Here is a 27,860-nt window from a genome sequence, read left to right as displayed (position 1 = left end):
TGCTAGATTTATTTAATGATATTATGTAATGTTGAAGAAACATTATAGAATAAAGTCACTATCGCAGTCTTACTAGAAATATGAAATAATGAAATAAATTCAATTTCACAAGCAGAACTTATTTTAAATTTGTAAAAACTGTTCATCTCGAGGATTCTTTCATATCTCTTCTCATTGAACGTTCCACTATGGGATTTTTATTCAAAAATGTACCACGTATAAATTTGTATGTAGATTACGAAAAAAAAAAGTCCGAAACTTTCTTTGAATTCTGGATGAAAGACGCAGCATCGCGGTAGACATGGGATTTATAGGGAAAGATAAAAGAAGCAAGTTTAACGGTCAAGTCGCGAACGATTAAAACTATGAAATTCCATATTACACGATCTAATAGCCGCTTGCAGGGAGATTTACAATGCCTTAAGAACTTGCGGGGGCAAGATGAGAGACCACACGGTCATGCCGGGATTCTCCCCTATAACTCAGGGGTAAGTTCGGTCGTTGACGCGTTATTACCTGCTCTCCCCCTTACTGAAGCATAGGTGCCCCTAATATTAACGACATAATAAACTGTTAAGAGCGAAACTGGAGATTGTGTAGTTTATAGGCCTATAAACCAACGGCCAACACGATTTTCAATACAAAACAATTTCATTTCTCAATGTTATGACAATTAAAGAAAAACAAAACAAATGCGAGACTAGTTACACACCTTTCGGTTATCATAAAAGAAAGTAATTTTTATTATATTTCAGTTAGAATGAAATAAGAAGCCGTTTAGAAGACTCCCGTTTGTTAGGTACAACGTGTGACGATAAATGTAACTATATGTATTTCAAAAGGGAAACATTACTGATAAAAAGGAAAAATAAAGATCGCAGTGACGATGAAATATTTGCCGTGAAATATTTCAGCCCTGAACAGTTCGAACTTAAATGCATAATATGGTATTATCCCAACCATGAGAACTTCCGGAGTCAACAAGCGGACATGATCTACCACCACGCTGATGAAAGAAGCATCGCGTAAAATAATAACTCTTGTCTGCGTACATTAGTCACTCTTAATATTCGAGGCTCAAACAGGATAAGAACGTTTCCGAATGCTTCGGAAAACGCTACATGTATACATGAGCGAACAGCTTCACACTATTGAACCCCGTATTCTTCCGCGGCGCAACTAATCGTTAAAGTCTGTAAACTGTAGACGTCGAAACTTCCGAACAGCTTTGCAATCTGCTGGCACGATTAAATTGCGCAAAAAGTAATTTCATTTGGATTTGAAGTCTCGATACCGCCTACGCATATTTCGTTTCCAGTTTATCGGTGTTTCCACAAAGTTCCCGAAACAATAAGGTCGGCAAGATACCATAGGAAGATAAAGGAGTACGACTCTTTTATAAATGCTACGGTGGAATCTGGAAATCAATTTTCGGATCTGCGAGTTGACACCAAGGGAGATCTGATAGAGTTCTATCGTTCGCGGTGAAAGCGACGTATAGGAAACTGATCGTACCCTTGGATTTCAATCAGCGTACAAACTTCATCACTGTTGTTTGCCAATCTGCCGTTTCTGCGCACGTAACGCGCGTGCACGTACGAGCTTAAAAGAAATAATATTTATAGTTCGCTATGTACACCATGATTTCAGCTCGATATCAAAGTTAACAACAAGCAAAGCATTACACGACAAACAAACCGAAGATTATTTTTCGGAAACATTTTCCCAAATCAGTGTTGCATCTTATATGGGTTATAAACAAAGATAAATACATCCGCGTTTATCATTGATGATCGGACAAAAAGGAACAGATCGGATGTAAAACGATGAAAACATTTAAAGAATTTAGAAATACGATTGCATTAATGTACAATAACTGATTAAAATGGTTAACAAAAGACATAGATATCTATGTGGTTGATGTATCTCGTAATTAGTGGAAAGAATTTTTATGTAGATAATTATATCATAGTATAATTATAGCATAGTATAATATATTTTGCCAAGGGTTGCACAATTTTATCATGAGTGGAAGAGCATGGCTATTTATGAAAATTCAAAATAGTCTGCACTAATTGAAAGCTTCGATGGGTGCATAAACATTTATATGTTGCCTGAATTTTACTGAATTGAAGGTAGCGTAACAGCATTATTTGATTCATTAAACGTTTTTACTGTGTCACATTTAACCCACTAATTTTGTTCTCAAATGCCCAATATCCGCAGTCTTCATAGAACCGTTTCAAACCGATATTAAACTGCCATAGAACGAAAACAGAACTGTTTGAGTTACACGAACCGTAACGGGAATTGATATTGGTCAGAATCATATTCCACTGATAACAGTTGTAACATCATTTGGGTGCTTCACAACAAAGTTGGAGGCTTTACGTAACAGTGATTAACAGTTATTTGCGGAACCATTTGACTCCGCGGTTGCAGCATGCACCTAGCGCACTGTTAAGCATAAAAATGTTCGTAACATTGTTTTAGAAATTGCACCGGTGGATACCAAGCGACGCTGGTAACCATAGTGTGCCGTTGTCAAGAGTGGAGTAATTTACGCGTAACACGGATCAGTTGAGGAAGAGCGCGCGATGTCCCGAGAAGAGGAACGATCATAAGACTGCGATCCGCCGTCGATGACGGTCGTCGAGCTATAGCTGGTTAATGGTCGTCGACGTTGTCCGAGAATTCCTCATTTGCCAGTCAAAGCGAGAGGCAATCTTTAAAACACTGGCAAGGTCGCGCTGTTCCAGGCAGAACGGTTCAACGCAGCGTCGAGAAACAGTGGAAAACATCGTTCGTGTCCCGTGGAGATACTGTCTCGGCGTCTACCGAGACGAGAACGAGAGTAAAAAAGAGTGACACAGATTCAAGTGCAAGGTTGGGTACAGGCTTGAAGGGGACGTTTGAGACTGCCAAGGTATTTCCGTCTCGCTTGTTCGCCGATAGGTTCAGGATAGGGAGACAGAGGCGGCCGCGAAGGATCGATCCGTATGAATGAATCAGATATTCCATCATTGCACCCATTAAACCACCTCTCCGGATACGATTTACCCATTGAAATAAATCGACCCGCCCCGACCAGCAATTATCCTCATCATCTCCGTTCGCCACTCGACCGCGAGAAAGTAGACTGCGGATTTTATCCCATCTTAATTGTAAGAAGCGTACCACGAGGGTTGCGCCAAAAGTTTCGTCCCACTTACTGTGGAAGCTGTCTATCGACAAAAATGCGCATAGAGGTCTACAGTCGAAAGTCGTGCACGTAGAACGTTTAACCTCAAAAACTGCCGAAACAGGCGAATTTGTTTAGCGATAACATTATCGTTACTGATAATCAAACTACACAATAGCGATAGATGTTCCAGTAATACGAAAACGAAATCTTAACAAGATGAATCTTCAGTCTCGGTGGCCTTGAAGGTTAAGTATGTGCACACAACTGGTAACCCGAATGTAGAAACAATAAAAAAAAAGTATTCCCACAGCGTGCTACACCTTGATCCGCAATTTTACATTCTTTCGCTGGAACGTAGCGGATTGCGTTAAGAGATGGAAATAAAGGTCAGCAAAGCGCTGGCTCGACGGGTTCATTCATTTATTCGAAAGTAATATTTCCGAAGGTCGCGGTACTCGGCGGAACCGAGTGCTGGGAGGGTTGAAAATTCTAGAGGCACTTACATTTTACCGTGGTCCGCCATCAGGAGGGTTGGTCTCGCGGCGCAAACACGTCGTCGCCCTCTCGAAGCCACTCGATCAGGCCGCTGCAGCTGGTGTATGCTGGCTGCTCGACGGTGGGGACGACTTTCGTTGCCGTAACGCCGGATTCGGTCGGCGTGGAACGTGAGCAAACGCCACGACGATCACGGACAAGGATGTAACCGTGTACACGGCGACATAGAGCAGCCGGCTTCACGCTAGTACCGCGAAAACGAAACAGATTCGGGTGAAGGAGGATGAACGTGCAGAAGTGACAGGGACGTACCGCGTGCGCGACGCTGATTGTTCCACGGCGTGCTACCCGTTACTTTGGCTGTCTCGCTCCGACTCGCTGGCTACAGAGGTCCCGTCGAATGGAACTACCGAGGAATCGATTTGCTGGAACGCGAATAAGGAACACGCGCGTTCAACCGTGCGAGACACGCGGGTACCACCGCCTCGTAGTAATGCCGTGATACACGACCACAGAAAACTAGTTTTTCCAATGAAAATGCGATTACGAACGCACCAGTACTCCCGGCCCAGACTGTCATCGATTGTTGACGAACATCGCCGAACAGCAGGGCTGCACGCAACGACACAGTGTTGCCATCTGTCGCGACTGCACCGAACAGTTTGCTACAGCGCGTTTGACGGGGCTTCGGTCGTTATAGACGAGATCTGTCGTATCACCATTTTTTGCCAATTTTGAGTAGAATCAACCCTTTGTTTGCAGGTTATAGATTCTGTGCTTTCAACAATTGTAGACTCGATATATCGAAATAACTTTCAGTTATTCGTAACAGTAAGACAAAAATTGATTTATGACGTGAGCAAATTATCTGTGTTTACATCTGTGACAAAATAGAAACTCGATATTAATTTTCATACTCGTTCATTTAATTTAGATCTTATAAATATTTCGAAATACATCTGAAACTTTCTACTATCTTAAATTTGATTTACTATCTAGAAGGAATTGTTTCATAACAACCTGAGTAGTTCATAAAAAAGATACATTACAATTATATAATTCCTTGCCATGAGTAGAAATTTTTTGGTTGTAATAATTTCATAATGTTCCTACGTTTATTTCAATGCTTAAACATCGATGAGTAGAGAGCAGAATGAAACGGGATAATATCCATACTTAACAAGTTATTACTAGAAATGTCTGTCGCGAGTCAGACCGACAAAGTGCGATAGGGGGTTAAAATATTGTATAACTGAGGTCTACAGATGATGTTTTTATTTCTGCGTTTGATTAATTCAATAATTTATTCAATATAATTTCTAGATCTCCTCACGGCCATGTATCTCCATGTTCTTACAACACTGATACCTTCGTTGCTTCATTGATACTAGGTATCTGGTTTTATGAGGTACAAATTGTGCGAGTATTTATCTATAATAACAAGCTCTCGACAGACATTATAATGAGACGAAGGACACGGACTTATTTTCATCGAAAGCATGTAATTGAATGTACAAAGAAGATTGGAACGTCAGACTCTTTGCTCTTCTTACGTACAGAGGGATATTGTTTACGAGAATCGAATAAAAATTGAACGCATTATTGATTAGACGAGAACATGAGAATCGAATCGAGGGGCCAGCGTTGTCGCGGCACTATAAGCCAACTCGTTTAACACACGTTTCGGATTTTTAAAAAATAGAGATCACAATGCTACGTGTGATAAACTGTTGCTTATCGCGTGGCATTTAAGCGACGGTATTTCGTAGGTCTGCGCGCACACAAAGGCTACGATCTACCGGAACATTTCCTACGCATCTAAATCTTACTCATTCCTGATAGTGACATGATGACTAATTGCAGCGATAATCATAACATATAACACGACCTGGCCTCTTTTTATGCGATTAGTGTAACAGCCGACAGTTTCTTGCGTCGAAACGTGACACGCGGACGCTGACTTTTACATCGTTTATTAATCGCAGGGAAAAATGTTTTATGATTAATATGCAGATATAAATCTTTGTCAGCAACGCGATAGTTGAAATCCTAGCGCCTATCCGTTACAAAAGAACGTATGCGCGTGTATCATTGTAATATACGCTGCATAATTACTAACGGACTCCGTCGTTTACCTTGGACGATGGTTTTCGGCGTAAACATGGCGCCTTGAATATGAGAATAGCTTTCTTGACAATTCCTATTTTACATACAATAGTTTGTTGAGTTAAAGATCGCGTAGAACCAAGCGCATTGTTCCCATAATAGTCGTATACGAATACCAACAGAGATTAACGAAATTTCGAGTAGCCACCTTAAAATTTATAATCTCGTGATGGCGGCCGACCGTACGCGCCCACGCAGCGCAGTCTACGACGCCATCAGACATGGACAGGATCATTCTTTACTCGAGGAAACCATTATCCGTGACTGTGCAAATTGTTTCGTTCAAACGATCAGCGTTTTGTTCGATAATTAACGTCGGCGACTAATTAAAGATAGACTATCTTTATTGGTATTTACAATCTTCGTACCGCTTCTCGGTCGAGCGTGCACACTTTCCATGGAATTAATGCAATCGTAACGACCTCGACAGTTTACATTCCCGTCGACGCTTCTAAAGAAATCATTTTCTCAGACGGTAACAATGCCTTTGTTCCGTTTTTCCATCAGGTGTTGCATCGCCTTCTTCCTAGCCGGTAACCTTGGCTACTGCGATACGAGACAAATGTTACTAAACTCCGCGGAATAGAGTCAGCATCTATTTCCTGTTCAGCTGAACCGCTTCGTAGATTATCCAATCGTCCTTTGCAAATGTCGCGACCACTATCGCTTTGAGAAACAGGCAGTTACCGGTTCAGTTATTTAGTTCCGTCGCTGCCCCGAATCGGTCCAGTTATTGGTACGAAAATCAAATTGATTGACATTGTGTACGCGTATGTGGCACGAATACTGCATACGATCGTGCTCTTTGCACGGCGGCCGGCATCGAATCCAACAAGCAACGTGTGTCCGCAGGCGCATGACATCTATCCTCTCAGCCGAGCACGTTTTATCTCCCGCGTTCGTGAAACTACACGCTGCGCCGGACCGAAACGCACGTGCGTTTTGCAAGAGTTTAACGGGAGCGGGTGTTGACTCATTTTGCGCTAGTTACACGGGCTACGTCGTTAAACTTGCTCTTGCCCGTTGCAGCTGCGCCGACTGAACAGATAAAGACAGGGGCAAGCAGTGCGAGCAAAAAGGAAAGACCAGAGTCCACGATCGATTCCGTTTTCACTCGGTATTGTTCGCAAATCGTTCTGCGACATTTCGCGTCAAAGTCTCTCCTTCTTTGTCCCAGAAAATACCGCGATGTCAGCGGCCACGCGACGTTATCTCGCGTTCGCAGCCGACAACGGAAGGACGCATAGGCGTATCGACAGTGTACGAGTCCAAGACCGCAAGACTCCGTACCAACAACTGCGATATCCAGTTTCGGCGTACGGCGTTGCAAAACACCGATAAACTATGGTACCGTACCTTCGAAACGAGATTCCGGACGATTGATAGCTTATCGTCGCTCGAGTCGGTTCGCGAACGCACACCTTGTATGTAAAAAACCGTGTGTGTGTGTACGAAAACTTTTGAAAAACTGGTTTCAGGATACCAGTGTCTCGCGAAACCGGTTTTCCATATTTTGCCAATTAATCCAAATTAATTTTAAAAGATTTTCGCAGAAGTAGACTCAGAAAGATCTTTGAAACTTGAAAAGTTCCCGAAACAACCTTTTTTATCTAAAGCTATAATGAAAATTTAAAAAATGCGTTTTGGATAAAAAAATTAAAAGATATGAATTTCTTATTTCTTTTGTCATTCCAAGTAATAATAAAATTAAAAAGAAAGTATTCTAGTCATTTTTAAATAAACTAGACCCACTATTACTTATAAGCCGTCTACACCTATTGAATGAATTTTAAATATGAAGGCACACACATAATTACTGTAAGCTTATCGCTAAGAGAAGCGAAGACCACATAATAAATTGTATATCTATAAGTTAATGTGATGTAATAATAAGTACAAATAATTAAACGAAAAATATAGAAACCCCATATATGTTAAACACAGTGACGCAAAAAGTTAATGGAAGAAGGTAATCCAAATGGATAAACGCTGATGGAGTATCATGTTCAACGCTCCCTCTTACGCATCAGCAATTGTTATTGTAATTACTCAAACAACTGTCCTTTTTCTCCACGTTACATGTTGATAAGATAACGAAGGAAACTACGGCGCCGTAGTTGCATCAGGAAAGCATTTTCAATGTCTAAATGCGTACATGACGATATATGCTTGTCGCGGAGCCATATGTACGTGGCTTCAATGCCTCTCGCGCCACGGATGCGCTGCATTCGCCATTTTTTCCTAGGAAGATCGAGGCGCGTGCTATTCGATAGCCTCGAAAATCACGGCGAACAAGGCTTAACCTACATTTCCACCGAGGATCATCGAGAGCAGACGAAACAAGCGAAACAACGGTCGGAGTGTATTCCTCGAACCCGTACGAGCCACATCGTGGCGGCACCGATTTACGGAACGGCAATGACATTCCATGGCGTCGTAATTTTTTCCAATCGGGTAACGTTCAGATGTGGCCGCTAGGCCGAGCGCTCTACAGCCTTGGGTATAGGCAGAAGTTAGCTCAAGGACGACGACCGGCCGTCTATTCGAATTTCATCATGGTGTGAGGCTCTAAGCAGGTGAATGTCAGCCCCTTGCGCTTCATGCCCGTAATGAGACCGATCTTTGCGGTATAATGACGTGCTTGTCGGTTAGCTCCAGCTAAAAATAACGTTCGAAGAAGAAAATTAACATCGGACTCTATCCTAATTACTGTGATTCCACATGTAATCGCAGAGGACGACAGGAGAACCATGCGATACCAGTCTTGGTGGTCGTTAAAAACTTCTTTGCATTCTATCCACTCAATCCCGACAATTCAGTTTAGGGAGATGTAAATGTTGGAATACAACCTGCGGCGGAATTCACCGTGAAATTCTAAGAATTTAAACCATATACTATTCCTTCTTATTGCCCCCGAGTTGGCACAATATCTTCCAACGTTTCATCATTCTCTTTCTCCTTAAATCGATGAAACCGCGCTAGCTGAAAGTTTTACCTCCTTCTCTTAATTATTTAAGTGTAGTTTCATCGCTTTTCTAGTGTTTTATCAATTAAATCAAGATATAAATACCGTTTACCCCAGAAATAAGGGCGTCAAAACAGCGTCCTGTAACAAATATTATAAAAAATTAACACATGAAAAATATGCGCAATTCATGCTTCGACAATAATCCGACAGAAGAGTATGTAAACATTTTTAAAAATAAATATTCATATATTGTTATAAAATAGATAAGTCATATACTATTATCAATGAATGTTATTTACTGGGTACGTGGGAACTATTGTTTCAGGAGTTCACACGTGTATTTCTAAATACCTCCCGCAGAAAAATAATTCCTACAATTTTTTTCAGCTCTTCGAACGTTATCTCATCGCGATAGAGCCGCAAGATTACTATTTCCTGACGAAAACGCTCGCAATCCGGGTCTCGGCCATCCGAATGTCACGTACTCAAGATCAGGTTTAATCGGGTAGAATAATGAGCAGATACAGCGTGACCGGTACACCTCAGCTTCCCCTTGTATCGTGGCCGGTACGGTTACACGGGCACCTGTACGCTGAAAAGCAGCGGAAACGGCAGGTCGAGGAACGTCTAGCCATCCGGAGGGAGCAGGTTAAGGCGCGAATATCCGACATATCAGATTGGTGAGTCACGCGTCTTGTCCGATATGTTCCGGCTACCCCGTTCACCGCCTACACGACCTGCCGCATGACTCACCGACGATTCTTGGAAACGGAACGCTCGTTCGAAATTTTCGTCGCCGAGCGACGCCACTGTGCCCTTCCCTTCAGAAACGACACCGCAAGAGTGCACGCTGATTCCCGCGGATTTTGGCACCCGGCGCAGTCGCTCGGCTAGTTCCGCTTCAATGACACTGGCAATGTTACGCAACGAAAACGGTTGTACGTAAATATCGGCAGTAAAAAAGCGAGACAGCCGAGCGACTTTGTAGCAGAACCCGAGAGCCAATCGCCACGTCGAAACAGTCCGCACAATAATCATCGTCACTGACCCTCTGCAAGAAACGCCCGATTGAGAGTCGGCCTCAGCATTTGGGGCGTGCACATTGAAAGGAGGACTCTTAGGACGCACGTGGGCGCGCGTGAACATTACCAAGGTAGTGCGCACCACTATGGGACTAACAAGATCTCATGATGGATCTTTCAGAATCTGACAATACACATTATGCTTGGATGATTATAAACATCACGGTTCCAAATGCAGTTCAAGTGCCTTTATAATTTTAATATGGTCGATAACTAAGAGATTTATGTGTATACATATGGTACTACATAGTATAGTAAGACAGTAATGGCGCATGTTCAAAGCGTAAATATTTTCAGCGAGACACTTGGTTGATATTATATCTTTTTTTCTTAAATCATCATTACTAATCAAAATTGAACGGAAGTAAAATCTGATCTAAATCAGGTAATCTTGGTAAGTCGATATAACCCACCCATCATATTTTCGTACACGATTATCTATTATTTAATTAAATTTCTCAGATTTTATCTGCGTATTTCGCCACATGGCTGAGGCTCAGGTGATAAGAACCGCAGTTTGTGACAGCGCCCTTCGAGACAGCGCCCATTGATATCGCAGCGCGTGTCGTCCCTGGCACGAGCATCGCGAGCGTGGTGCGGCGAGAATCGCGATTGGTCGGCCGGGAATAGCCAATGACGTCATACGCGTTCGTCGAGTCTCCGACAAGCACAGAGAGAGTCGGAGCAGATCGTTGAGCCGAGGACCGAACGTGCGCGAACCTCGAGGTATTCCCCCAAGGTATGAGTCATCGGGCGCAGTTTCACACAGTTTCGGGCAAAGGAACCTGCGATCCGTGTGTGCTGCTTTCGTGTTCCCGGTGAAACCAGGATCGCCGGCCGTTTCCACGACCGTCGCACCGGTACACCCTTAAAAACAGAGGTTATAAAACGTAACGAGAAAAACGGACGGTCGACTTTTCCTTTCGCGCGAGAGAATAGAAGCCAGAAATCTAATCCCGGCACACGGTCCGTGGAACTACGTAAACATGAAGCTGGACGTGTCCGACGTACTTTACGACAGCTCAAGCGTGTCCAGCGACAGCGGCACGTCACAGAGCTCCCGCGTCAGCCATGATTTTCTCTCCAGCATCGCGAACTCGTCCATACTGCACAGCAACGTAAGTACCCGCCGAGCTGCACCCTATATTTTCCGTAGAAAACGCTCGTAATGAAATGATAGGCTCGTAATGCTTCAAATATGGATGCTTATGCAACGATGACGCGTGTATATATACATATATATACATTTTCAATTGCATATATATATTGTGTATACATATAGTATATACGCACAGGTCGGATAAACAACATTCACGTGACTTGCCGCGCATGTGAATTTCACAAAAATATTCGTGCAGCGGTATATACGATCATGGATAAAAAAATAGCTCAAGCGGCGCAGGCATATTACGTAATCGGGTTTCCTCGAATGATTAAGCGTTATTCGAATAGGTAATGTCGTTGATGAGGGGATTACGAGTTATCGTGGAATGAATATCGATGCACCTATCTCGAGAAGAGTTCAAGCTGACTTTATAATTCGATGGAGTGTTAGCAACCATGCCAACGGTAAACGCCCTGTTTATACGAAGAAATCTGGTCGCCGAGAAGATGGAAAATATGCGACCACTTTTTCTTTCGTTTGCACGGGCGCGACAGGCCAGATTTGATTTAATCCAGAATTCTTGGAGCATCTTTGCTCAGCGATTATTTGCAATCAACGCGAGCGCTGTTGACAACCGAGTCCGGACTGCTATCGTTCCGTCATTCGCGAATGGTACACGCGCCCAGATCTAAATTTATAAATCGCATCGCGTCATCGCTATAAACTGTTCGTCGTGAAAACATGATTTCCAATATTTATTATTCGGAGCGCCTGTTCATGATACCGATAAAGATATATTGAACTAGGTACGGTTTAAATTAAGATCTCGACTTAGATGGCAGCTTCCTACTTTGCCACGGTCAAATAATTCTTGAGCTTCTTCTGTTGACCTACATTATATCTCGGTGGAATGTGATAGAACATGAACATAATATGTTAGACATTTCAAATAAGATGAGGAAAGAATTTCAGAGCATTGAAATTGATAGTAAAAGGTTCTATGGTAACCATCAGCGTGTATAAAATACAAATGAATGTGTAAGAATTTGTTATGAACGTCCATGAATGTTGCATACTTAGATAAACAGCTTTCATTCTCCTGCCAGTTAGCTAGACCTCCATTTAAGGCGCACACTATGTGCGTAAGTATCGCCAATAAACTTCCGAGTTACTATGGAGTTGACCAATGAAACGCGGTCTTACATGTTTAACGTCCATTCACTGATCACCAGAGATCAATGATCGCAGACGTCCACAAAGGACTATTACGATGCAATTGTAGTAATATCTTTATTATATTAACATCAAATCGGGAGGAAACTCATTTTTACAATGGGTATTCCATGTAAGCCCGGAGGAACATTTATTGATAAATAAATTAGTAGTAATATCTTTATTATATTAACATAAAATGGGGAGGAAACTCATTTCTTCAATAAATGTTGATAATGAGATAAGCAACATTTACGAGGTTTTCGTGATTTAGAATATACAATGCCGCCGAGTGTTTTTATAAAAACGATCAACTACGTTAACTACCACTTCTTTTCTAAGTCTCGCCAACTATAAAAATGAGTCAGAAATGTTTGCGCTGATAAAAAGTGGATGATGTACGAAGAGGTTAATGAATAGGTGGAAACTGTAAATGAAGGCTATAAATAAAGATGATTCATTATGGTAAACCTTTAGACTCGTTGAACGAAGGTAATTTTTATTCTCTATATTCACGTTTCTCTTCTTCAACGAATACATTTTGAAACTCTGGATAGTCTAGGATTAAATTAACCAAATATTTGTAAATTGTTTTATTATTGAAAAATTTCCAATTAAAAACAAATCGTAAGGAAGCAAAGATTTTATCGTCAACTTAATTTATGAAAAAACCATTTAGGATCCATTTAGACCTAGAATGTATACATTGTTATTTGACTATCTAGTATTAGATATTTAATTCAAATTTACACACGTTTCATTAAGGTCTATAGAAGTTACCGTGCCGTTACCATACGTTGAAAAAGAAATGATAAGTAATATGAATGATCCAAAGCACACTCGGTTATATTATTGTCAAAAAGGTCATCGAATAATTTTTCGATTGAAACAAAGAGAAATGTAAAATATAAAAATAATATTCAGTACGGTGTAACGGTGAGATAAAATTCTTAGACACAATAGGTAGCGTGCCATGGGAGGGTTTAACCGGCACCCCCATCGACTAGTCTCCCCTTGCGCCCACAGAGAAATTCAGTGGTAGGCGATGGTATTGATCTAGCGATTTGACTGCCATGGCTTCTGCTGTTCCCAACAGCTGTTTTATAAAGAACCCGTACACGGTCGCCTCGTGACAGCGCGGTCATTTAAAACACGCGCGAATACATCGACACACACATATACACGTACGAACCACGTGTGAACGTTCCTCACCACTGACATGCACACGTACACACGTCAAGTACACACATAGGCGATACGATACGAAAGCAAGCACACGTGCCTCTGTCGCGCGCGGAACCATAGATCGTGGTATGTACTGCGCAGCATTAAATGTTATGGCAGATAACCGGCCGAGCCAGCTGTTGTCACCTAATTATCTCCATCGCCATTAGCGGTAGGGTTCAAACGAAGAAATCAACCGATAAAATGCAAATATTAAGGACAAAGACTGCCAGTCACGAAACACGGAGAACCGCAGCTTGGCGATCGTGAAAATATTAGCGCAAAAACAGTTCTGAGAAAGTAGTCTGCCGGTCTTTGTTCTTGGATCGCGAAGGTGGGCGGTGGCCATATTTGAATATTGGGCACAGGAAGACGGAGGAGGGTCTTTCTTCGCGACGAAGTCTCTCTGATCCTCGGTTTATGATATCATCTACTAGAGATTATGATTTTGAACGTCTATTGAGAATACAAGTATACACGCGTAATTAATATATCCGTTGCTTAATTCGTATAATGTGTTGAACACGATAGACGTAGTGAGTGCACGGATAATGCATGGGTTCTCGTTATTTTCAATATAATATGTGTATTATCAATGCAATATTGAAACAGTAAAAAGGAACCGCCTTTGGCCGGGAAATGCAAGTACATGCGTTTAAACAGAAAGTTAGTTGATTAAAGTATATTAATAAAAATTATTATACTTGCTCAATTTGCAATTTATCAATTGATGTTTTATGCTTCGCATACTAGTTACGGTTTGGTAATATAATAATACTTTTGCTTTACTCTACTTATGTCAATTATTCTATATTATTATATAGGGTATTATAACACGGCTATTATATTAATTACACATGTATTTTAAATACACGTGTAATAGTTATATTTGTTTAACGTACTCTAACAGAGAATCATATTTATATGACACGCTTTTAAGCGAGTAATGCAATATACGTTCAGCAAAAAAGGACAGAGTTCTGAAGTATGCAATTCGTGAAACGATCGCAACATCCATGAGAAATTCCTCAAAATATAAAAAATGTTCTTACCACCTAAAGAAATATTTGGAAAGACCAGACGTTCCAGATGCGACCACAGCGCGTATTTTCCTTTACTTGCTCGTTATTCGAACATCTGTGTCTGTATCGCTGCCAGCATTGCATATACAGAAACTAACTGTGCGGTGCATGGCTCGAGTGACAAGTTTATAAGATTTCATCTTTCGGATGAACGGCGCCTACAGCAGAGCTAATTAACCCTGCTTTGTATGCGAGACGAACCAGAGTAGATTTTTACTTTTCGTAGCCGTGCGCCTTTGTTCAAAGATTCGTCGAGCTACAAAGGCGCATTCCATTCAAAAGATTAATTCCTCCATCTTTTCAATTTTTCCCGACAAAACCTCCGCAGCTAAAAGACGTAAAAACGTTTCCGTGCTACTGTAAGTACACCATGACAATCGTAAACCCTCTATCAGCAGCAATGTCACGAAGGTATAATCCCGTCTACCTCGCCCCCAACCACCATCACCCCCGTAGCTATTGTGTATCCTTTATCCCCGGTATTGTGATCGTGTTCTATCTGCGGCGAGAGTAAAAGTACGCCGGACCTCTGCCGCATAAAAAGCTAACCGACTGATTCACGCCGACTCATCTTATCGTTTGTTCTTCGCCGATTCTACGTGTACCTTGAATATTCAAAGTACATCGCGTTCCTGCGGTTTATCGAAGTTTGCCCGCGCAAGGACCCATCAAGACTTCCGCCTTTCTTCCTTGTACGATTTTTGGTAGACATTGATATTCATGGCGCGAAAGTCGCGGCGCAATCCGCGGGACCTTTTGGTTTACCCAGAAACATTCGATTGACCCGGCTAACGAATTCGGACACCCGTTAAATCGACGCCTCTTTGTCCTCGACGGGGAACAAAGCTCGACGATCCTTTCCTGTCGCGCCGACCATCTTCGATTTCCTGCCCCTTTGTGTCCCTCACAAGTTCCACGACTTTTCCTTGCTACGTGACCAACGCTGCATTATCTGTTTCCCTCTTGCCCGTCCTTCCGAGCGGTTTTCTTTAGAATTCATCTTGGCGTTAGACTCCCGGCTGTTCAAAGGTCCAAGCATAAACGATTCTTCTTTCTCTTCGGCGCTGTATTTTATAGTCAGACAGCAGATCTTTGTACGAAATAAAATTTGTCTAACTCCTCTGTGGATGAATTTATTAAGTTGAAAACAACACAGTAGTGTAATATAATATATCTTTTCTTATGTACATAATTAAACAATATGATTGCAACTTCTGGCATAAGATATATAATTTGGTCCCCAATGTGTCGACATTTGGTCTCAAAGAGTTAAATGTCGTCTTAGAAACGACAAAAATATATCTATCATCCTTTTCTATTGACTGTTAGGCAAAGCAACAAAACTGGAAATAATTATGGTATTTTCGAAATTAATACAGTTTTTTATTTAATTTTTCTTATACGTGTAAATAGTTGAATCGCAATTTTAGACATTGACCATAAAACCTGTATTCTCCAGACCGCTATGGAGTATTGTCCTAGCGACTCTATCAGTTCTCGCACCTCAGCCTTCGGAGGGTAATTAAAAAGTAATTCACTAGACTTAGCGTTTCTACCTGAGACAATTAGAACGAATTCCAGTGGAATTACCCCTGAGTTTAAGTCCCAAGAATGCCAAATAAAAACTGTTCCGCGATATACCTAAGCCCGGAGTAGTAGTTAAATGGAGATACAGGGCTTTATTATTGGTTCGCGGAGGTTCGCGTGAATCACTCTCTGTTGACATTCCGCGTCTCTCTCCCGTTTACGAGACTCTCCACCAAAACAAGGTCGTAAATCTGTCAGGGCTCTTCTACTTTTCAGGAGCTGGAGAAAGCTGATTATATTTTCTCACACTTTGCCCTGCGAAGGGTTTCCTCCGCGCTTTATTCCTTTGTGCCATGATTTTCCAGTCGAGCAAAACAAGCTCGTAAATCGTTGTTTTCCTCCTGGTGGTTGTGATATACCTGCGGCGACGCTGACAATGGGTCCGCTGGGGGCAGCGACCGGAACGAGGGACGAATAATTCGATGTATACGATTAGAGCAGTTGTAAAAGCGGGAACGATGCTGAAAAATCGGCGCCATGGCACTCGAGCTCGATCGTTCCGGGCGTTGTTTGCTAACTCCAAGAATACGTTCGGTAATTCGGAAACGGTTACGAGGTTCGTGAGAGCGAGCTCTGCGCGTTTTTATTTCTCATTGGTCGACTTTTCAATGCCTGCATTCGCGGCCAGACAATAACGACCGTGTAAGCTGTTTTGTTTTTTATTATTGTGCAAAGTGCGTTCACACGTACGTTGCTCCGGACTGCCGGAAATCGCCACACGTGCACGGACATATCGAAACAAGAACAAAGAACCGGCCGTGCACGAGGGAGTTCCCCGTACCAAAATAGTCAGTTTCTGCGCGGATTCCCCGCGACAGATGATTTTCCGCAACGACAGCCACTCACTGTCGCGATAAATGCTTTCTTCTATTTCCGTGCGCGTTTCACCGGGCATCTGAAACAAGTTACACGCGAAATTAACGCGGTCGTCACTACCGTTCCTTTCGCTATCGTAGCTTATGATTTGGTTTGCGTTTTAGTCATTCTTTTCAATGTGTACAATATTGGCACGAAAGAAACGCAAAATTATACTGCAGTAGGAATTGAAAAAATAAAATTTATTTCGCTTTCCACGTTTAGAGTACGAAGTGGCGGGTGAATGTAGCTACACGTTAATACGATATTGCACGGTGGTCCAAATCGCAGAATTTCGTGACATTTTGTCATAATCCCATATCAATATCTAATTGTAAGATAAGATAAAACGGACTTGGCGATCACAGAGACGAGCCTTGGGTTTCTGTCGAGCCAATTCTCCCCTGAGTAATTCCTTGACATATTTCCAGCGCTGCGTACACAGACTGCACCAGAGACTCTTTATAACAATAGTCTTTGTCTTTCGTCGCTAACATTCGGAAGACTATCTACCCACGAGACTGTCAAGGTTGTGTTTATTTTGAGCGCGGCTCGTTTCCCCTATTTTGGAATGGGAAACGAAAAATTATATTCGTTGACTTTTTTTATCTATCAAAATAGTACAAAGTCCTCGAAGTTACAAATAAGAGATATATTTAGTCGATTCGGAAAGTACTAACCCTAAAATCGTATTTAGCAAGTAAACAACTAGAAATCCACTTGTTTAAGTAACGAATTGAAGGAATTTGTTTATTAATTTTACAGGTCAAATGTTAATGCATGTATAGATTTATATTAATTTTGAAACAGTTAATAATTGAGCCATCCAAGGAAGTAGAGCTTAGAAATTAGCGAAGATAATTCTTACTTTGCATAAAGATCAGCTGTCTAATCATTTGCTCCAACTGGATGCGCAAAATGCCACTAATTAAATACTTGATTACCAATTTCCACGGAGTTGGTTTCAACATGGCATCCTGTATAGTCAAAAAAATCACTAAATGATTCATTAGTCATTATCCAGTTAAAAGTCGAGACGCTACAGCAATCCCATCGCACTGATTTTCCATTTACGAATGATCTGAACAATTAGAAGACAGCTTGATCTATTACACATTCATTAGCAAAATTATGCAAGTTAACGACCGCGCGTAATTTACCTGGAAAAGGGGATCTGGTTCTTCGCGGTGGGTTCCTCGATTCCGTGGAAGTGGACGTCTCGGTACGACACGTTGATTGGCCGCGCGCTATCGCGCGAATCAGCAATCAAGATGGCGATGACGTCACGCGGCGGTCGCTCGGCTCTGATTGGTGGGGGGTCGAGCGGCCGTCTTTCTATATAGTTTCCCAGTCACATTGGCGGGCTCAGTAGGGATACGTAAGCACGCGCGACAGTAGTCGATCACGTTGTACAGTCGAAGTCTTGTACGTGACAGAGTGTCGTCCACGGAAGACCGAGTTGTTCTCTTTTTCCGTTCTTTCGTTTTCTTTCTGTTAAATTCGATTTCATACGTTAGTGTATTGGTGACACTCGGGTGAACAGAAGGTGACACCGTGTTTCCGATGCGAGTGCTTGCAATTCGCGTTCAAACCGACCAGTTGATCGAACCGTTTGCGCAAAACACCAGCCACTTTTTCCAGTGAAGTTTTGAAAGCGAACCCCGCTTACAGATGTCGCAACGTGTACCTAGCGAAGGCTTTTACGACATTGTCGAAGATCACAGTTACACGATGTTCTCCATGTACACACCGACATCTAACCTGGCCGACCCGTGGCAGCTGACGAAAGAAGAAAAAGCTATGGTAAGGGACACGTTCCAATGACGTTTTATTTAGTCAGAAATTACGTAATTGACCGTAAAGTTTCGCGGCGTGCCGGCGCTTGTTGAGCCGACACAAACGAAACATCTATTGTGCGATCGTTCAGGTGTCACGGTCGAAGGTCGTTCGATATTATTCAAAGGAAAGCTAACCGTGAACGCAGTTGAATGTCGCGTGGAAATACTACGAACATTACAGTTAGAATTGGTACATAAATACTTAATTTGAAAGTCTCATTCGATTGATGTAACGAGTCGCTTTTTCCGAACCGTTGTGCATGCAATTAACGAATGACATTTACTCACTTGGAAATGAAAAGTATGTTTACGATTATTATTTGGAATTTCCGCTGTGTAATTATGAAAGCTCGAACGTTTACCTAAATGAGGCAATGCGAAGATTGTAAAGTCAAGATGATCAGGCGACGATAAGGTATAATGGAATGGCATTGTAATCGAGCTAGTGATGACGTCTTTACTGAACGCTTCTAAAAAGTACCCTTATCTTATTAGATCGCGGGTTTTCTTACCTATCTTGCCTTTTACCCGCGCGACCAGGCCTCTCTATGCCCTCTGAGAGTTAATTGTCTTTCGGAAAATAAACTATTGAAGTCAGACTTACAACCGTCCAATAACCGAGGTATATTATTTTTATGGTGACGAGTTTCGAGTCAAGTGCCATTTTCTTGTCATCGCGTAGTGGCATTGCAATCGCAATTTCCTTTCTGGGAATTCTCAAGGGTTTCAAAAGGCCGCGTTTATTATAGGCTCTTACATAAGTGGTTTTATGTGCTTCTGAAGGTAGTCCCCGTATTTTGACGACCCATGTCACCATCGGACACTCATTAGCAAACCTTGTCCTGTGTCCTGGGTAAATGGCAATGGCCTCAAATTAAAGTCGAATTTAGATAACCTCCGTCTTTAATACCGCTCGTAATTGCTGGAACATTATCTACACAAACAATCCATTTAGGCACGGCGTTTGCAGTCAAAATTTTTTAAATCTCAAAAGTATAGTGGAATTTGAAGAAATTCAAATTTGGCAATTTTCATTATATACATATACGTAAATCTATTTATTCTAATTTCGAATCAAATAGAAAATTTGATTTTGCAAATTTCTTATTTGTCAACATGCCTTTCTACGAATTGTTCTAGATATCAAAAGAATGTTGCACGGTATTTTTCTAATTCACAATGTTTGTCCTTCGAGTCGTCCGAAGTTTAATTTCCCAATTGTTTTGAGTGACGTGCTCTCCCGAGTCGTTGAACCCCGAAGACCGAGAAAAACATTCACCCACGAAATTTAAGAATACTTTGTGCGTCTGACACCGAAGGAAAACAGTTAAATCTGACAGGAAGCCCGGAGTTAACGCTCGTTAACCCACCAATTAGAGGGTTTAGTTAAACGAAGGCAGGGTTAAGTTTAGCGGGAGCAATATGAACGGGTCATAAGGCAAGAGGTGTCATCCTGCCTCTTAGCCTCGCAAGATGACGATAGTTTTCTTTCTCGCATTGTCTCGTAGAGAATTCCACTGTGGCGTTTCTTCTATGAGTAGATGTTTAACCTCGGACGTTGGTGCTGGGGTCTGTATTGACCCGACATTTTAAAACAATTATTCCAATTCTCAATTTCTTAGTCATGCAATAGTAGCTTGAGATGTTTTAAACAAAATTTTTCAGTACACTGATTAATTTATATACTTACAAGAAGATTATGAATAGATTTTATGTATTTATGGCAAAACTAGTAAAATTTAAAACAAAGAAAATATTAAGAGGAACTGAAAATATAATGTGTCGATTTAAACTTATTAAAATTTAGGTGCACCATTCTCATTTTGCATACAGATCCGCAGTCTAGTTATAAATATTGTTACTCGACTATCCAATGTTTGAAGATTTAAATTTTCATTAAAGTCTATACAAACCTTAAAAAACATTCCTAAAGTAATTCACAAATAAAATTATAAATAAAACTTGGCATACTGTTAAGTCATGTATCTAATATTACAAAATCTTGTTACACAATGCAAATATTAAAATTATCCGAAAGAGTTACGAAAACGATTCATCTCATTTGCGAGTAATCTCGGAGGTTCGTGAAATCACACGGTTTTTTTTTCAAAACCCGATGCACCAGAGCGAACACATTCTTCGCATGAATCACCAGATACCGGTTACGATCGTCGCCGACAACGATCGCTTCGAAAGCTGCGTCAAATTATCCGTTTCCGGTATCGGAAAAAAATTTCCGTCGTCGATGCGGTCACTGGTAGAAACCAACACCCAATCCGATTTGCATAAAATCTGCGACGATTCTTATTTCTCGTAAAACTTTACTTACCTGATTCGAGTGCAGTGCGGCTCATCCGCTCGCTCGCGCGCGCGTTCAAGCGGGTGCCCGCGGGCTTGCTCTTTCTCTCTTACGAGTCGGATGAATCATCCAGCGTAGTTTTACCAGCGATTTATGAATGAAAATCCACGCACGTGTCGCGTGCGCGCAGGTTGCCGTCGCGACACGCGAGATCGCCCGGCATTATTATTCGCGACGCCTTGTAAATACGTCGATTATGTGGTGCCCGCGTGAGACACCGGTACCAGGAAAAATGGACGCGGTTTGCGTGCACTAGTCTCACCGTCATCGGTAGCAATTGATGGTTTTCTTCATGGTCTCGTACCCGGAACTACGACTACGATCTCTTGCAACGTGGAAAATCAGATCCGGGATCCGTTGTTGAACGTCGTCGTTATCAACATTTATTTCTATATCAGCTTAACACTCTTAATACTTTTAGTTGTATTATCATTTCTCAGTCTACCAGCCATTATTAAAATTTCCCATTAAAATACAGAAGTACACTGATTAACCCTAGTTTCGATTTTACTGATAACACATCGTTTTGAGACCAAAATAGGACAATTTTCAAACCAAATAAAGTATTAACACGTTGACGCCGACGTCGATATTCACAATTTTCTCTGTGAGTCGTCGACCGAAATTTACAAAAATTAAATAATTATGTTAAGTTTATAATATTGAATTTCTATGTTTTTACTATTGAATATCTGTTTATAATGTTCAGATAAAATAACATAAACCTATTTTATAGTATCTATTTTGTGAAATGCAAGCAAAATAAACAAATGTACGTAGCCCACGGGTCTGATACGTATGACCCACCGGTGGGTCAAGCCTCGTCAACGTGTTAAGATATGTATTACCCGACGATATGTGCAGCAGAAATTTGCCAAACTATTATAAATGAACTTTTAATCAGTTTAGTGTTTTGACAACTGTACCCATCGTAACAGAACATGTTGCCATTTCTTCATAACGAGCATGAATACTTATTAAAAGGAACTACATAATTGTTTAAGAATATTCTTTATTGAATTATATATTTTATAAAAGTGTGTTTAATCAAAATATTAAGAAAATCACATACAGTGTAATTACAGCAACTTAAAAATTTTCTAAGAGGTAGCAAAAGCTAATTGCTTGAAATGATTCTGCAATTTTTCTTTTCTTTTTCAAACCCTGCATATTCAAAATTTTATTAACCCTTCAATTACTGGAATTTCTAAGCTTGTTCCAGAGTCGTTTCTCGCTCGCAGTGATATTTTATTAATCATATTGTTTATACGTTCCTGGAGTATGGATTAGTGAAATATTGAAAAGAGAGAAGTTAGTCATTATAAAAATTCGTTAATAATAAAATCTGGAATATTTCAACATCAGACACCGTTAAATGATAAATAGACTCTTAAGAACGATTCAATCAGATCTTAGATTTCGATTCTTAAGATTGTTTTAATCCAAAGCCACTTGATGTTCCATAAAAACTTCAGTTAACGAAAAACGCGTCTTGTTTCAAATAAATTTCTTGTCCTATTAACCATGCAGAGCATAAACCATGAAGCGTTACGAAAGCGGTAGCCTAACAGCTGTGTAATGGATGAAATATAGTTAGCTGTTGTCTCGAGCCGAATCTGAAATAGAAGTCGCTAATACGGCGGTACATTTTGAGGAGTGAAAGCTTACCGCTGGTAAATTTGTATCGGCCCGTTCAATTACCGTTTGCAGATCAATATTTATTCAGTCCGCTTCACCGGAATCTTTGCGAAATTCTTTGGGCAAACGCTGACGATGATCTTGTAAACCGTCCGCAATGAAATAGTCCTCGATTCTACGATGGATAAAAAAATATTTCCCGCCGAAGAACCGTAATGACTATAATGGATGCAAGTAAATATTCGTAGGATCGAACTATAAAAGCGTCGCGTAACTTTTCTGCTAGTTTGCAAGTCGAAAGAGTCGCGTAGAACTCTGTTGCGAAACTGCCTTTAACACGCTGCGCAAAAACAGTTTCACAATGGAGATTCAGCCTCTCGCGGCAAGGAATTATTGCGATTGGCTGCGCTAATGCGGACTAAAATACGAACTTCGAGAGCGTTGTAGACGCAAGTTATATATATGTATATATTTCTCCTTCTTCTTCTTCTTCCCTTTTCTTTTTATTCCGTACGGCTAGCTGGTAATCCGGTGTAGTCGACCTCGAAAGGAGGTCGATTCCTCGGAAAGATATCTCGTGTACGAATGACGTCAACGCGTTAACACTTTCCCCTTGAGAATGCCTCGAACCATCGTGGACCTCTTCAGGTTTACGCTTTCGTGGGATTCTACTTTTCCTCGTGGCTGCCCCGCGGTCGATCGGTCCGGGATTTTCTCCGGAATTGATTGCGACACTCGAAGCTTTGATTTCGTAATCCTTGGGAAGTCCAGCATTCTTGAAAATGAAATTCTACACAATTTTGAGGATTATTAATTCTTTGGTCTGTAACTTGAAAAATCTCTGGGCAAATTGATTAATTGATATGATGAGGTTGGGGGTGTTACATACATTATTTCTAGTTGATTTTATACAGTAAATTTATAGTAAAATTATTATACTTTACTATGAATATTTTGTGGCAAAAATATTATACTTTATTTTATATAAGAATAAAATACAATGTTTGCAAGATTTATGTAGAATAAAGTTATCATGATCCACGTACAGCAATTATTTTTGTGAATATTATCGTATTACGATCTTTTAGATCTATAAAGTTAAAAGAAACTGACATCTTTAGTATATTATTATATTACTTCGTAATTCGTGACCATTTTGATGTCTTCTTTATTCAACTCACAGTCAAAACGCACATTCATTTATCAATTTAATAATAATGCTTAAATAGCTTAATCAATCTTCCGAAATATTTCTACCAAAAATTTCACGAGCCAGTAAAACAGATCACTTTAACGCATAAGTAATCTTTGTTACGGGTCGGAACTAATCCAACTGTGCTTTATCTGCCAGACATTCCGTCATTCGATACTTAATCTCTTCTGTGCAGCAGTTTACGTATGTTGTATGCACATGTTCAATACAAACTGCTTGCTACCAAACGACTAAAACTCCTCCTAAAGTGAAACGGTGGTAAATAGATACTCGAACAACAACGAGCAATTTATTGAAGATGGAAGCAAATAGGAATTTGATGGAATAAACGTGTTCTCAAGACACGGTGGACGCGCTCGCGGTTATTAAAAGGTCGCATTTAGCGAGACTTAATTAGCACCGTTCGCACGCAGATAATAGTTTATCTATCTTATCGAACGCGAACTTCCTCCACGGGGAAACCCCAAGTAAAACGTGCAGCTGCCGTTTGTTCTTCGTTGTAGGATCAATTTCGCTGGTGTCCAAACATCGCGGCGAATGTATCCACCTGCGTCGATTCGATCGTCGATGATCGAACGGTCTTCTTAATAACAAGATGGATTGACGTTGATCGTCTGGGCGGCCCGGAGGCCCATTCGTCTGGGCAAATATTTTCATTCCACCTTCCACCTGGGACATATTTAACATTCCTCGTGCGACAGTTCGGACGATCGCGCTGTCAGCTCGGGAAATAAAATATTTCTGAAGAAGAACACACGATCGATTCGTTTCGGAGACGCGCCCGTGTCAGCTCGAGATTGATTTCCGGGTATCAAGGGACGTCTCTTTATTCACGGCCTGCATTCTTCAAGGTGTTCGTGAAGAATCAACGTTCAGAATATTTAAGCCGGTGCTTATAATTCAAAGATCCTCCGGCCCTTCTGCGTCGCCTTCTGATGGCGTGATAAAGTGCTTCATCTATTCAGAACGGCGCGGCCGGGCCCTTTATAAGAAGGGACTTCGCATTCGTGGGGTCATGGAACCCTACGGACCCTTTCGGGGACCGCTCTGACGTGGGATCAACGTATCCAATTTCGTGAAACTATTATTCCCTGGGGCCCGAGCTCTGCGGTCCTCGTGGACTAAAGATTGGTCACAAAGGACCCCTTGCCGTCGACTGCCAGTCTCAGTATCAAGTAATTCATTATAGACTAATGCATTCGAAAGCGTCATCTAAGTGACCCGATTGATGCTGCTCCTTGTATTTTAAGAAGCGGAAGCTGAATACCCGCTGGGGTTGTCACTGGTCTTTGAATCTTGGTCGCATGATAATGGGGGAGTGGGAGGGGAGGTCGAGGCATCCAAAAAATAACATTTGAAATCATTTATTTCAGGCGATTGTTTAAAAATAAAAATAATATCAACTGATTTGAGATAAAGCGATTTCAACTAGTAAATTATTTCATCAATTTAAAGAAATAATGTTGAAAATAATAACGAACAAGATTTAATTTATGAAATTATTACAACGATCTGTTTAATGCAATGCTCTCTTTACCAAGAAATAATCAACAAAGAGTTTTTAATTTACGCAATCTTCACAATAATTTGTTTAAAGCAAGAAGGTGTAAATCAGTCGCAAACATTAACTGTAATTTTAGAATTATTTCAAATAATTATAAAATGAAATGATCTTCAACCTCGAACCGAAAAGCTAAGATTGCGTGTTCAATAGATATGCGTCGACTATGATTCGAAATGGAGAAAGATGAGCCGGCGAGAAGATGAGAGGGGGTATGAAAAGCTCGCGGAGACCACGTAGCCGTATTATGCGCGCGATTATGTAGGTATTCTCATCCGAGTGGCTGCCGAAGTGCAACCAGTCGGAAATGCCTGCGCGATTGCGTCACTGGTCAGGAATTCACGGACCGTTCTGCCCTCGGAGCGTTTTCTTTTATGCCCGTGCTTTTTTTCCCATCCGTTCCAACCTTCGTCCTTAACTTAGCCATGCGCGACTAACTTTGTCGGTGTTTCGAGAATCAACACCGTTGCCCTGGATGATTCCTGCCGTGAGTGCCGTCGGCAACCAACTGATTAGCGGCAAGAATCATTCGGACCTGCGGAATCGGTACCGCGACTTGATTCTAGCTGTTACGATCATAAACCGCGGTGCTCCGAACGCTTAGCGAATTCCATTGTGGATCCACTTCGGAGCTAATTGACTAATGAATCTATGGATTAGGTCATCTTATAAGTACTGAGATTTCCTAACTCCTCGCTTCATGTAGCAAACAACCTAAAAAATGCGTTTCTTCTAAGTCTCGGTATTATTAATCCTCGGACGATGGATCATTTTTACAACTATACTATAATTACTTTTGGAGAACTATTAATCTTTCCGTAGTGTGCAAGTTTTTACAACAATTTATTTAACTTAATGGGCAAAGATCGAGTAATTGCCATTTCTCCATAACGAGTATATTCGTCAAAAACAGCCATATAGTTAAAGATGATATTCTTTATTAGATTATACATTTTTTAAAATTTATCTAAACAACCACTAATTATTAATTGGTTTAGTTACTGTTTCATTCAAGTGGAAAATCATTTATGAAATCGCAGACATTTTTGTACGGTTGCGAGGAAAGTGGCATAGAAGCCGAACAACATTGCAAAGGATTAGCATGCTCGCCGTGTTCAGTCGTTCGAATCGCTGATCTTTATTTATTCGAATTCGTAGATTGGCAACAAAATGGCGCGGCGAACGGTGCAGGTTACGATCGTGGAACCTTGCGGAGTTATCGAACGATATCTCGCGTGACCGTGTGTCGTTTTTCTGCTAAATCATACAAAATGCGCCGTCGCGATTGTACGATTGTAAACCGCCGGTGTAATAACAACATCGAGGAGTTGAATTCATCGATACACTGAAAATTATGCGGAAAAGCGAAACACCGTCACTGGAAAATCAATTTCTTGAAACGGAACGTAACATCGTCTGATGACTGCAGAAAACGGTCGAGCCGAGGGAGTCCCGCTACCAGAGACTACTCCGCCATTGTCCTGTTCGCGTAATTCCCGAAGACGATTAATATAATTGCCGTGCTTTGTGCTTAAACTAGCAATTATGTATCTCGGCGCGCTCGAACGAGCAACTCGATAAATCCGAGTTGATCGATCGTAGTTCGTGAAAAATTAAACGCCCTAGGGACGTTTCGTAAGATGGTTCTACGTCGCGGAAAATTGATCGCGGAATCAGGAAAAAGATGAGAAAGATTTCTGTTTAGCACTATATTAACGTATAGATGTCATGAACTTATAACAAAAATAAGTGGGCGCGATTTAAAGCAGTGGATAAATTAAACTTTGATTTGACTAAAAGCCTGATTGGTTCCTATCTTTTGCAACAAATACAAACGATTTGTATTTTTCACACAGATTTGCAATGTAGTAATAAATATTTTTCAGTTCTTTTTTTTCTTCCCAAAGTACTTGAGCAAGTAAATCGACAAACAGTCTGGAAATTGCAAAATCGTTATCTCAACCACGACTCTGCCTTCCTAATCACATTAAAACCCAACTTTCAAGGCGCCGAGGGTGTGTCTTAATCTAATCTTGCGGATTTATTTTATATTTAATTTCTTTCTTTATCTGACTTTGCCTTGTAAATGTAATGGAACAAACACTTCAACTTACCTCGGTTACAAAAAATCAACCGAAAGAGAGATTGCAAAACCACAGAAACCTATTCCTCTGCGGTCCGAATTCTTTACAACGGTGCAGAAAAAAAAATGTTATAAATCCCGGAACAAGATTGCTCGATGTGTAATCGAAAAGTCAAATTATTTGTTATCGTGTTTATTTGGCTTGAGA

General features: G+C 41.0%; 1 protein-coding gene across 2 annotated transcripts in view; it reads left to right on the top strand.

Moving 5' to 3' along the window:
* Nucleotides 1–10,582: 10,582 nt before the first annotated feature.
* Nucleotides 10,583–27,860, top strand: part of Kay (transcription factor kayak) — a 53,040-nt gene continuing 35,762 nt past the window's right edge. Inside the window, exon 1 of one of the 2 annotated variants that reach the window (XM_078179570.1) lies at nt 10,583–11,013. In XM_078179570.1, coding sequence (XP_078035696.1) covers nt 10,882–11,013 — 132 coding nt within the window. In that variant the 5' untranslated portion in view covers nt 10,583–10,881. Of the gene's footprint in view, nt 11,014–18,323; nt 18,764–27,860 lie in introns of those variants that run through there. The other variant, XM_078179569.1, reaches the window with a different exon arrangement.

Source organism: Augochlora pura, chromosome 4, assembly GCF_028453695.1.
Source record: "Augochlora pura isolate Apur16 chromosome 4, APUR_v2.2.1, whole genome shotgun sequence".
Classification (NCBI taxonomy): Eukaryota; Metazoa; Arthropoda; class Insecta; order Hymenoptera; family Halictidae; genus Augochlora; species Augochlora pura.
The sequence above is the reverse complement of the archived record's forward strand: the minus strand, read 5'-3'. Positions and strand labels throughout refer to the sequence as shown.